This window comes from Triticum dicoccoides, chromosome 1B, assembly GCF_002162155.2.
Source record: "Triticum dicoccoides isolate Atlit2015 ecotype Zavitan chromosome 1B, WEW_v2.0, whole genome shotgun sequence".
NCBI classification, from domain to species: Eukaryota; Viridiplantae; Streptophyta; class Magnoliopsida; order Poales; family Poaceae; genus Triticum; species Triticum dicoccoides.
This window is the reverse complement of record NC_041381.1, coordinates 583,366,374-583,378,307: the sequence shown is the minus strand read 5'-3', so window position 1 is coordinate 583,378,307 and position 11,934 is coordinate 583,366,374. Positions and strand designations below refer to the sequence as shown.

Below are 11,934 nucleotides of genomic sequence, written 5' to 3'. Positions count from 1 at the left end.
TTGAAAAGCATTTGAAATGAACTCTGAAAAGGTTGAAAGTTGGCATGATATCATCATTTCACCCACATAGCATGTGCAAGAAAGTAGAGAGGGTTACGGCAAAAACTGGATGCACTTCGTGTACAAAACAGACAATCTCTTTTGAAGTATCAGGGTTTCATACGGAAACTCGTGTGTTACAAAGGGATTTCATTTTTTTGAACTTATTTGAACTCCATAGTTTTTCTGTGTTCAAAATGCACCATTCAAAGCCACATCATCAATTTTCAACCCTCTCATGAATAGATAAGTGACCAAATTAATAGAAGTTCATCATCACATTAAAACCAAAGTACATATATAGTTCTCATTGAACAACATATAGCTCTCCAGAGCATCTAATTAAACCATACATTGAAATCTCTACTACCTAAAAGAAACATAGTGTTCCCTCTCCCCTTTTACGTCAAACTCTTCGTCCAACCCCGTCTCGTACGATTGATAAAAGAGAGCAATATCTCTGGTGATTTTCTTGCTGTCGATATTTTTGCATGCCATAATGGTGCTAGCCAATCGGTAAACAAATCAGAAGAAGCAATCACGTGTGTTAAGGGAAGATAATCACGGAGATTGCGAGGCAGTTAAGGCCGCGTGTCAAAAGCTCTCAATTTGGAAGAGAAGGAAATAAATCTCCCATTGACGTCGTGCACATGCGCTCTCGATTTGGATTTTCTGAATACGTGATTCATATATCTCTTTCTTCTCTCTCTGGCGGATCCTTTGTGTGCACGTTCATGGAAGAGAAGTTGTGGACGCCGGTGACCCGACGACAGTCGGGACGGTCTCACCGGTGTACAACACCTCAAGGTCGTCCTCCGGATGACGCTGTGCCACGGCCGCCGCTGCATTCGTGCTCCGCTCGCCATGTCCGTCGCACCCTCCGAGGTGAGCTCCTTGCATTGACGTATTTGCAACGGGCGGATCAGCTTCTACATGCGCTTATCCATGGTAATCGTTGCATGCGCCAAAACACTACCTTCAATCTAGAGATAGAGCGCCATCGATCCCTCTTGCTCACGCAGTATTTTTTTCGTGACTCTCCCACTGGCCGCTTCATAGCTAAAAGCAAGAAAAAAGATGGGTTGATTCGAATCCCACGGCCTGTTCTAGGGCGTGTGATGAGCTTATCACTGCCATAATAGAAAATATTTTGACAGTTTTTGATTTTGAATTCAAATTTTGTTCGAACATTTCAGGAGAAAAAAATGTGAGATTTTACGAAAACTGGTCATTTCGGTCCATACCAATAAAAAACGGCAACGAGAAAAAAAAATACCTTGACTTGCATACTTGGATTGAATGTACTCCCTATACAAACAACCACTACATGTTTTTTTATTCATTAAGCTTTACTTATGTCTATGTTGTTTCAAAAGAAAATGCCTGCACTATTACTTTTACTGAAATGAAGCAATACATCATGTCCTTCCCTAGCAAAACCAAGTTGGTGAATATCCATGACACAACCTTGACACGTCGAGATTTAAAATGTCTTTTAGAAGATGAGATATGGATGGAGAGCGAGGTCAACAAAGATATACTCCGATGGTCATACTTACACACATCCAGAATTTCTAATTTATTTGTTATTTTTTCTATTGTAGATCATAAATGCATATATTTACTGTCTAAGGGTCCAGGATAAATTTTCTAGAGCGGGTGCACGTGTATTCTTGGAAAATACATATGATTCTGGAGTACTTAAGCGAGATGGTGAAATAGAGAAGTATACATATGCTTTTGTTATTTAGTTTTGCTCATTTCTTGAAAAAGATTTAAGAAGTATATAATGAGATGCTGTTTACTATTTCTACCCTCAATAGAGAAGTTAAAGATTTTGATTTTGATTTGCATCACGTAATCTAATTGTAGAGAAACTGAATTATTTATGCACAAAAATGGTTGTTGTGATTATATTTATCTTGGATTTTGTTATAATCATATATGCAGGGACATTTTGATATGATAATCTACTACTCCCTCTGTCAACAAATAGTCAAATACAAGATGTTTCTCACGAAAAAAATATAAGATGCTTTAGATTACTAAATAATATTGTTTTGTACATTTAGACTATATTTAGATATATATGATATTTTAAAGAAGTAGCAATGAACATATATGTAACTAAATTAAGATGGCTGAGAACTTAATGTTTTTCTGCCGACCCGTTGACACTGCTATGGTAGTGGTTTCTTCCACGATATTTCGGTTTTATTGTCATGGGAGCGTTTATTCCCGTTGCAACGCACGGGCAGAGACCTAGTTATGTAAAATATTTCAATGCAACAACAAATGCGATCATAATCGCAACCAAGGTAACAACTGATCCAACTGCATAATGATACCAAGCCTCGGTATGAATGACATATTTTCTAATCTTTTTAATCTCCAACCGCATTGCATCCATCTTGATCTTATGATCATCGATGACATCCGCAACATGCAACTCCAATATCATCTTCTCCTCCTCAATTTTTCTTATTTTTTCCTTCAAGTAATTGTTTTCTTCTTCAACTAAATTTAACCTCTCAATAATAGGGTTGGTTGGAATTTCCGGTTTAACAACCTCCTAGATAAATAAAATCTATGTCACGTTGGTCGGCATAATTGTCATAAACAATAAATGAACCAAATAGTTATCAAAAGATAATATATACCACATCTGAAGAGGGCCGAAGGGGGAGGATACCAAAACCATCGCACTATATAATAACAATAATAAATGTAAGAAAATTAGACAAGTATCTATCTGAAGTAAGAATTTTTTTCTTTCAGAAAGAAGATAAGAACAAGAGGCTCACCACGGTGGTGCCGACGACGAGATTGGCATGGGCGCTCGACGGCAGTGAAGACGGGGACGGGACGTGACGGACCGCTAAACCTAGACAAATCTCGGGGAAAATGGAGCTCGGAGGTCGAGTTTCGAGAGGAGAAAGATTAACTAGTGTGGCTCGGACATTTCATCGAACACCACATGTGCATAAGAGGTGAGCTAGAGCACCCAAATGCCCTCCCCTCGCCGGCCAGAAAAAACAGAGCACGATGGAGTGCTCTGCTGTGGCGATGGGGTATATATAGGCAACTCATTTGTCCCGTTTCATCGTAGAAACTGGGACTAAAGTCCGGTAATCTGTCCCGGTTCAAGCCACGAACTGGGACCAATGGTTGTGGGCCAGGAGCGAGGACCATTGGTCCCGGTTCGTGCCTAGAACCGAGACAAATGGATCCAGACGAAACGGGACCAATGCCCACGAGGCCCCGGCCGGCCCCCTGGGCTCATGAACCGGGACTAATGCCCCCCATGGGCCCCGGTTCGTGAAGAACGGGGACTAATGGGCTGGCCAGGCCCGAACCAAAGCCCTGTTTTATACTAGTGTCGGTTTTGTCGATCAGAGGGACCTGCCAGTCTAGTTCCTGGAGAATTACATGATGGAGAGTGGCCTCGCCGGACTCTCGATTTTTGGCGTCGCCGGGAGTATGTAAGAGGAGGAGGCGGCCGGGGGTACGCTTCGTGCCTTGCATGTCGCTGGGAGGAGCGCGACAGAGAGTGGCCCTCCGGAGTGAGCGCCACGGCGGCCCTTTCCCGACAAGGCTGCAGCAGCTGGGGACCCCAGATCCAGCTCCTAGAAAGAGCGCACTGCTGGTCCGGCTCTCCAGGCTCCTCCGGTCCGCCGCCTGGTCTCGGCCTCCGGGGCATGCTGTCTTCTTGCCGGATTTGATGGACTTGAGGAAAAGAGGATAAGGATAAAGTTGTGAAGCTAGTTCATAGCAACGATATCAGCGCGTGAGTGAACCCGCTTCGCTCCGACCAGGAAACACCTGGCGCTAGTGGGCCGCACTATATGCTTGCAACAAGCGGCAGTCTCACCAAATAGTGCGGGTGCACTTTTAAGTTTTCAGGACTATATATAACCCAAAGAAAATGATCTATGCCGTGAAACGAATCATTTTTCCACTTATGGGTGGCGTAGTGGGTAATTATTGACAACTTTAGAGACAATTTTGATGACACACCGCAAGAAGCAATAGCTCTTTTTTTTATTTTGTACTTTTCATCTACTTCTTTTCTCTATTATCTAAATAAAGCCTCATAACTCAGCTGCATAATTTCAAATATGAAGTTGCTTACCAGCTCCTTTATTATTATTAGGTATAGGTATATGAATATAGATATAGATATACTCCCTCCGTTCCAAAATAGATGACTCAACTTTATACTAAATTAGTATAAAGTTGAGTCATCTATTTTAGAACAGAGGGAGTAGAAGTATAGATTAAGGGTCAAATGAAAGAGAGAGCCTGGATTTGTGCTGACGTTGTAGAAGTGACACCAAAAGTAAAGAAAGAAAGAAAGAAAGATAGGATGGATGCGTTTTGTGAGGGGGGAATCACGCACGCCCACACCAGACAAACAAACAAGCAAGCAAACAATTGAGCCATCTCCATCTCCATCTCCATCTCCATCGGCTGGAACAGTGAGCGAGTGGTTGTGGTAGTGGTAGTGATAGTGGGGGAAGGGAGGGACCTAACAGCAAATCCTCCTCTGCTCTGCTCGCTGTCTGTCGCTGCTGAGCTGAGCTTCTTCCTCCCCCCACCGCAACAGCAGCCGCAGCCGACGGAAGGCAACCACCGCACCGCACCGCGGCGAGGAACCCCTCCCCTTCCTTTGGTCCCGGATCGATCTGTCGCAGCGAGGGCCTGGCGGGAATCGATCGACCCAGGACCAGGAGGGGGCGGTGAATTAAATTGAATTCAAGAAAGAAAGAAATCCCGAGAAAGGGCAGGCCAAGCCGGGGGCGGGGGCGGCGATGAGCGCTTCTCGGTTCATCAAGTGCGTGACGGTGGGGGACGGCGCCGTCGGCAAGACTTGCCTCCTCATCTCCTACACATCCAACACCTTCCCCACCGTAAGCTGCTCCCTTCCGTTCCCTTCCTCCCTTCTTCAACTACTCTACCCTACATACATGTACATGGATAGATAGATAGATAGATAGATCCCCTTCTTCTTGGAACAAGACAGATGGATGGATTCCCCACTTTTACAAGATGAATCAAGACTACTTCCTTTGTTTTCAGTTCAACCGATGCTAAGCCTTCCAAATACTAGGGAAAAAGAAGATTGATTGATTCATGGATTGTGTTGGAGGTTGATGAGGAGGGAGGGAGGGAGGGAGAATCTGACTTAACCAACTAGAGTACCCTGCTATGCTAATGCTAGCCTCACTCAATTTACTAGCTACTTTTCAAATACTTACTATATATCCGTCCCTGCTAGTCTCCTCCAACTCCAAGTGAGGAGTTTATCTCCACCCAACAATCAAATCAATTGCTGTCACATGAAAACTCTTAAATGTTAACCCCTCCCTCCCTCCCTCCCTGTTTCTAGGCGCAAGCACACACACAAAATGACTTTTAGATGTTTTTTTACTGCGTTCGTTCATCTTCATCTGACTGGTGCCACCCAATATGATGAATATCTGAAGCAACTGCGTTTTCATATCCAATGTACAGCAAGCAAACACTTTTGCATCTTATACTACTAACTCGTGCCTTATCCTCCATTCCTCCATTACATTACAGGACTATGTCCCAACAGTCTTCGACAACTTCAGCGCTAACGTCGTGGTTGACGGGAGCACCGTCAACCTCGGATTATGGGATACTGCAGGTTAGCTTTTCTTTTCCCCCCATTTATGTTATGTGCACACATGCTAATATCAACATCCTCGTTTCCATCTTCTAGTCTGTGTGTGTGTGTGTGTGTGTGTGTGTGTTCAATAAATCACAGCCACCAGAATAATTGATGGGAAAAAATGCGATGAATTTAACAGGACAAGAGGACTATAATAGACTACGCCCACTAAGCTACCGAGGTGCCGATGTCTTCCTGCTCGCCTTTTCTCTTATCAGCAAAGCAAGCTACGAGAATGTCACTAAGAAGGCAACCCATCCTCCTTTGATCCTCTCTGTTTCCTTGCTCCCACTCTCGATGACTTGTTCTAGTTTCATAAATTGTTTGTTATCTTGCTTATGAGATATGACATGTGCTTGTAATTTTTCAGTGGATCCCTGAGCTACGGCACTACGCTCCGGGTGTGCCCATAATTCTTGTTGGGACAAAGCTTGGTATATGCCCCCATTCGTCTCCTATCTCTGTTATGCTTCTGCAAAGTATCACATTTCTATGTAATTCTTGCCGGAACTATGCTTGGCATGCCCTTTTATGTCCTATTGCATTGCTTCTGCTTTAAGTAGTCTGAAATCCCTGTCTAAGTATAGGCATCTTTGTTGTCATGAGTTCACTTGTACTGTCACTGATGATGGTCGCGGTCTTATGATATTTCAATATCATCTTTACCCATCTTTGCATGTTGAAATGCTGCTGGCTTGGTTGAACGGAAAGCAAGCAAGCTATTTGAATTTTATGGAGGCATGCCTGCTGCCCAATACTTTCTAATACAGGAATATGGCATATATCCCTTCAAGCAAGTAGTTTTTTCTTCTACTAAGAACCAGCTCATGGTTTAGCTGAGAAATTTTGTTGGTCCTTAAACAAGAAAATGGCAGACTCGTGTCTTTTAGTATTGCAGGAGATACTTGTGTTAATTCGAAAACTTGAGATCCTTATAATTAATGTTGAATTCCCCGTTGTGAAATTAAGACTTGTTGTGATGATATTCGGTTTATCTCTGATAAAGGTGTGATGATACTCGTGTACCAAATTAATGAATGTTGCAGAGACCAGAATGCTATTTCCTTTGTTATGCCAGTGACTAGACATCAGTTTGAACCTAAGATTAGTTTCTATCTGGTTGTAGTCCATATTCTTTGGCTCAAATCCAATATATACCGAGGTCTGTTTTCTTTACCTGATTTTATTCATTTTTCAGTATGACAGAAATTCTTGATGTTATTACCTCTTAGAGCTCTGCACACGTTCTTTTCAAATTCACGACGGTTTAGTCAATTTGAGAACATGTGGAACACAGTGCTGTTGTAGCCACTTGAGATTGAGTTGCATTGCTTTGTACCTGATGCCCAATTACAGTTGACTGTAAGAAATGACGTCTAATAAGATGTGACATTATTCCGCATGTTTCGGCCTATTGCTGCTTTCTTGCTACTTGTTGCTGTAAGAAATGTTGTATAACTCAGCAACTATGTTGATGTTAATAGATCTGCGGGATGACGAGCAGTTTTTCGTGGATCACCCTGGGGCTGTTCCTATTTCCACAGCTCAGGTACTCGGAAGCTTTATCTGTTTTTTTCCTTGAGAAGATAAATAGCATATGCGTATGTTCCGTTGCTTCCTTGCATAAGATAGTGATCTCATCTCTGTGGCTAACGATTGTAGGGTGAAGAGCTGAAGAAGGTAATTGGCGCGACGGCCTACATCGAGTGCAGCTCAAAAACACAGCAGGTACAATGAGTGCATCTCCTGGTAGTGAAGAAAAAGGCTAGTAGCAGTGTTGGGTTAGTGATTTGGTTGCTTGGTGCAGAATATCAAGGCGGTGTTTGATGCGGCGATCAAGGTGGTTCTCCAGCCTCCGAAGCAGAAGCGGAAGAAGAGGAAGTCGCAGAAAGGATGCAGCATCTTGTAAAACTAGCTCAAAATGGTAGAGTGAGCTGAGCAGCAGCCCTTTGTTTTGCAATGTCTTGCTTCGATCAAAGGGATCATAATTGCCTCGCCTCGCCTCTCCTTGTTGTTGTTGTTGTATAATTTAGTTTGGCTTGATAAGGAAGATATGTAGGATTGACATAATTTTTACTAAGTTGCAGCAGCAGCTCATGATGAACTTGGTTTGTACTGTGCTATATATATGGACTGCTCAATCCAATCCTAGTACTTACTGAAATATACTACTAGCTGCTTATTTGTTAGTTTGTGCTTTGCATTTTGGATTTGCAGTGGCAAATTTAGGCGAATCCCAAATGTTTTGAAAAATGATCACACTCATCACTGACTGACAGACTGTTTGAATAGCAAAATTACAAGTCCGAGTAATACTAGTATCTTCTGGGGTGTCTCTGCTAGCTTAACAATTCAGTTGGTACAGACAGTTTGTTCATTACTAGACTAGACTAGACTAGACTGGAGGAGGAAAAGCAGAGTGGAAGCAGCCAAGGCAAAGGATGTGTCTCCGGCGGTGAGTCGTCTGGTTTGGTGGTGGGCGGCGGAGGTGGTGCAGGAGAGGGTGACGTCGGGGTCGCTGAAGCAGCCGTGCTGCTGGGCGATGCCCCTGCCGGCGGCCTCCAGCCGGAAGCTGGAGTTGGGGCTGCCGCTGCTGAAGAGGAGGCACCAGAAGCCGCCGCGGTCGACGCCGGCGCCCACCTGCGCGTGCTCCCTGCCGCGGATCACGGTGGCGTTGGCCATGTGGAGCGCGTCCCCGCTGACGCCGTCGGAGCTTTGGCTGCTGCAGCCGAGGATGCGGCCGGAGACGACGTCCACCGTGGGCAGCTCGACCCCGCAGTTGGCGGCGTAGACCTCGGTGATGTCGGTCTCCGGCGGGTGGCAGGGCGGCGCCAGCGTGCCGTCGGCGGCGCAGGCGGTGGCGGGGGAGAGGGCGAGGCAGCGGGCGATGCACTGTAGCGCCATGCAGCCGAGGCCCCTGGTGGTGCGGAGGGCGGGTAGCTTGGCGGCTGCCCGGTCGGCGTTCACCAGCGCTACCAGCGCGTTGGCTGGGTTTGGTCTCCCCCCTCCGCCTTGAGCGCCTCCTTCTACACATCCCTCCCAAAGGATAGAATAGAATAAATGAGCCAAGCACAGCATGCACGGCACATAACAAGAAGAGAGAGAGGAGGAGGAGAAGATGCATCAATCGGGAAGAATATGTATGTACTGTACCGTACCGTGGTGGATGGTGGGTGCGGCCAGAGGCAGCATCGACATGGATATGGATATGGTGAAGAGGCCAAGCATGACGACCAGTGCTCCTTGTCCTTGTGCTTGCTTGGAGTTGGAGATCCCAAGCCACATTGTCAATCAGTGTTAAGAAGAAGAAGAAGAAGAAGAAGATAATAGATAGGATAGGTAGATTGATGACAAGAAACAAATAAAGAAAGAAATAAGCAGCAATGGTGGACGGACACGGAAAGAAGAAGAAATAAGAAGAAGAAGACGACGGCGACGACGAAATTGGGGAAGAGATGGGTCCGTCCGTCCGTTGGCGTGGATGGGATGAAATGAGATGAAAATGAGATTGGAGAAAGTGAAGGCGGAGCAGCTGCTCTGCTCTTTGTTCTGTTCCACGGAAAGGAAACGAAGAAAAGTCAGAGGGCTCATCAATTCACCTTCCCGTACACTGGTACACAGTACACACGCAAACACAACGCAACGCAACGCAATTGATCCTATCCGTCTGTGCCGTGCACGGAAAGGCTTGGGCAGGCAAATAAATTAGCAGGCTCCTCCACTACCACTGTCTCTACCGTAGTAGTACTATGCATGCATGCTGCAGTGAAAATGAAAGGAGGGGAGGGGGGAGGGGACCAACACAACACCTTCTGTCATTCACAGTCTCTTTTTTCTACTACTGTCTACACTAATACTCTCTCCGTCCCATAATATAAGAGCGTTTTGACATTAATATAAGTATTTACCAAGAGGCCGGCCATGCTTTAACTTGAATCCTTTTTACCGCCAAACACACGCATAGCTTGTTTTCTTCCTTCCTCTTCCATTCCATTCTACGTCGAGTTTGTTGAATTCTACTTATTCTAATCGAATCGCCTACAAATGTTGAACCACATCATCCTCATGAGTTGCTCCATGACGAGTCTGTTGATGCATACATTTGGATAATTTCCTTGGACGACGCATGATTCTGCTGAACAATGTCCTTGCATAGGATCACTGGTTTTCCCAAATACCAGACAAAAAATTTAGAATAAAATAAAATAAGTAAAATTACAGATCGTGGCGCACTCCGTCACCCTTATCCTCCACAATCATCTTGTGCATCATCACACAAGCTGTCATTGCCTCCCACGACATCTCTGCATTCCATCGTGTCTCAATTTTCTCCGAGATGTTGGGTCAAGTGCACCATTCAACATTTGCATGTTCGGATACTATGACATAACTACTATATATGCGGATGAAGCGGGGAGCAGAGGTTCACGGTGGCAAGCTGCCTCCCTCCTTGTGAGTTGTGACCCGTTCTCCCATCGATTCTTGTCTGCATGTCCATCTGGGAAGTTGATCCTAACCAGGGCCCCTGCTGCTGCATGCATATTCTCTGCCGGCGTGTGATAGGACTCCGAGCATGTAACTGTGGAATCTCGATTGCTTTGCTCATCTTTCTTCTTTTCCTCGATAGGCCGGCTTTGTCCTTGCCCGAATGCTCTTTCCAATCGAATGGCGAGTTCGCAACAGCCCCTCGGCCTCTTCTAGCTCGGATGCCCTTCGCTCCAAGTGTCCCTTTCCTTTAGAAACTGTGTTTACGACTACTAGAATTTTTAGCTGGACTGCATAATGATCAAGATCGTCCAAGACCGCCTGGTCAAGCATTTTGATCTCCTGATCACTTATTACTATCTCGCCGCTTTCCTCCTGACTCGTATCTAGTGTGCCTACCATGTAGCATGAATGGACCGAGGTGGCCTGTTGTAGACGGAGAGGTGTTGTGGCTGGCGGGCAACTAATTTACCGACTTGCTCATCTCCTTGTCGGGGTACTCCATGTTCCTCTCGAGGACGTTAGTGCTGTCCTCCACATTGGTGATCAAGTGGTTGATGGGTGGTCAAAAAATTGGGTGCCCATCGACGAGCCTTGAGTTTTCTTTTTGTCTCACATAGTGTATTGGTTCTGTCTACTGTGACGGCGGACGTGAGGTGGCCTAGCCCAGAGGAGGTGCACGATTGTCTCGGCGAAACATTGCTCTCCGACACGGTCCGCGCCTCTCTTTGTTGCACTGTGTCCAGGTAGTGGGGAGCCCTTGGACGGTGGTTGTGACTCTCCTAGTTCTTCATTTACTTGGTGTTGGATATCCTTGCACTCTTGTGGGTCTACCTAGTGGTGTTGACTGCTTGTCATAACTTGTTATCTGCTTCTCCTTGTTTTGTTCCTTGTTACTGTTTATGTGTATCGTAGCAAAGCAGCGTGAAAAAATAGAAAATAAGATGTTGACATTGAATATCCAACTATATGCACGCACTATTACTCGAGTCGAGCTAGTTCCCCCCGTGTGGTTGCCGGGGGTGCCATGGGGGTGTGATCTGGTCTGGCTCATATTTGTCCAACAAAGCAAAGCAAAGAAAAGCGGTGAGGAGGCCTTTATGATCCCATTCCACCTTCCTCGCGCATCTTCCTCCTCGAGCTCATGCGCCCTAGCCCCCCTTGCAAATCCCATACACCTGCCAAAACACAGTTCCGCTGCCTCAAAAGACCGGCGGCCACCAATAGAATGCGCTTGCCACCAATAGAATGCGCCTGCCAGCTCGAGCGGCGGTCATCCCAAAAGGGTAATAGAAGCTTTGTAATATATCGCAGGGTCAATTAGATCGGCTTAGGGGGCTAATCAAAGCTTAGATAAGAAGTCAGGGATTGAATTGCATATATCAAGGGATGCGTTTACAATCTGTGATGGTCAGCGGCCAAGATATGTGGGGATGTCTGATATGTGATGCTTTACGTCAAAGTCTTGTGCCGGCCTTGCCGACATAGATGATTGTGACGCCTTCGGGAGCCGTTTTTCTCCTTGGAGGATGTTACTTGTGATCCGCATTGGTAAATTCCCCGAAGAGGAGGGGATGATGCAACAAAGCAGAAGTAAGTATTTTCCTCAGTTATGAAACCAAGGTTATCAATCCAGTAGGAGAACCAAGCAACACTATGTAAACAACACCTACACACAAACAACAAAACTTCGCAACCCAACCCGTTGAGGGGTT

At 45.5% G+C, this 11,934-nt stretch overlaps 2 protein-coding genes across 2 annotated transcripts; one reads left to right on the top strand and one right to left on the bottom strand.

Annotated features, from left to right (window-relative positions):
* The first annotated feature begins 4,555 nt into the window (after positions 1–4,555).
* Positions 4,556–7,885, top strand: LOC119348905 (rac-like GTP-binding protein 5). The gene is made up of 7 exons (XM_037616914.1): positions 4,556–4,949; positions 5,623–5,710; positions 5,874–5,983; positions 6,105–6,168; positions 7,219–7,283; positions 7,397–7,462; positions 7,542–7,885. The coding sequence occupies exons 1-7, from the start codon at positions 4,851–4,853 to the stop codon at positions 7,641–7,643; spliced, it is 594 nt and encodes a 197-aa protein (XP_037472811.1). The 5' UTR covers positions 4,556–4,850; the 3' UTR covers positions 7,644–7,885.
* A 111-nt stretch (positions 7,886–7,996) lies between these two features.
* Positions 7,997–9,318, bottom strand: LOC119348904. Its single transcript, XM_037616913.1, has 2 exons — positions 8,893–9,318; positions 7,997–8,760 (listed from the first exon to the last, which is right to left on the bottom strand). Exons 1-2 carry the CDS (start codon positions 9,017–9,019, stop codon positions 8,120–8,122), a joined length of 768 nt encoding a protein of 255 aa, XP_037472810.1. The 5' UTR covers positions 9,020–9,318; the 3' UTR covers positions 7,997–8,119.
* Between the last annotated feature and the right edge of the window lie 2,616 nt (positions 9,319–11,934).

Bases quoted from the DNA above. Each gene is read 5' to 3' on its own strand.
- LOC119348905 (XM_037616914.1), top strand. From the start codon at position 4,851: ATGAGCGCTTCTCGGTTCATCAAGTGCGTGACGGTGGGGGACGGCGCC. The intron at 5,711-5,873 runs GTTAGCTTTTCT...TGAATTTAACAG, and splicing joins CGGATTATGGGATACTGCAG to GACAAGAGGACTATAATAGA. The intron at 7,284-7,396 runs GTACTCGGAAGC...TAACGATTGTAG, and splicing joins TTCCTATTTCCACAGCTCAG to GGTGAAGAGCTGAAGAAGGT.
- LOC119348904 (XM_037616913.1), bottom strand. From the start codon at position 9,019: ATGTGGCTTGGGATCTCCAACTCCAAGCAAGCACAAGGACAAGGAGCA. The intron at 8,761-8,892 runs GTACGGTACAGT...AGGGATGTGTAG, and splicing joins CGCACCCACCATCCACCACG to AAGGAGGCGCTCAAGGCGGA.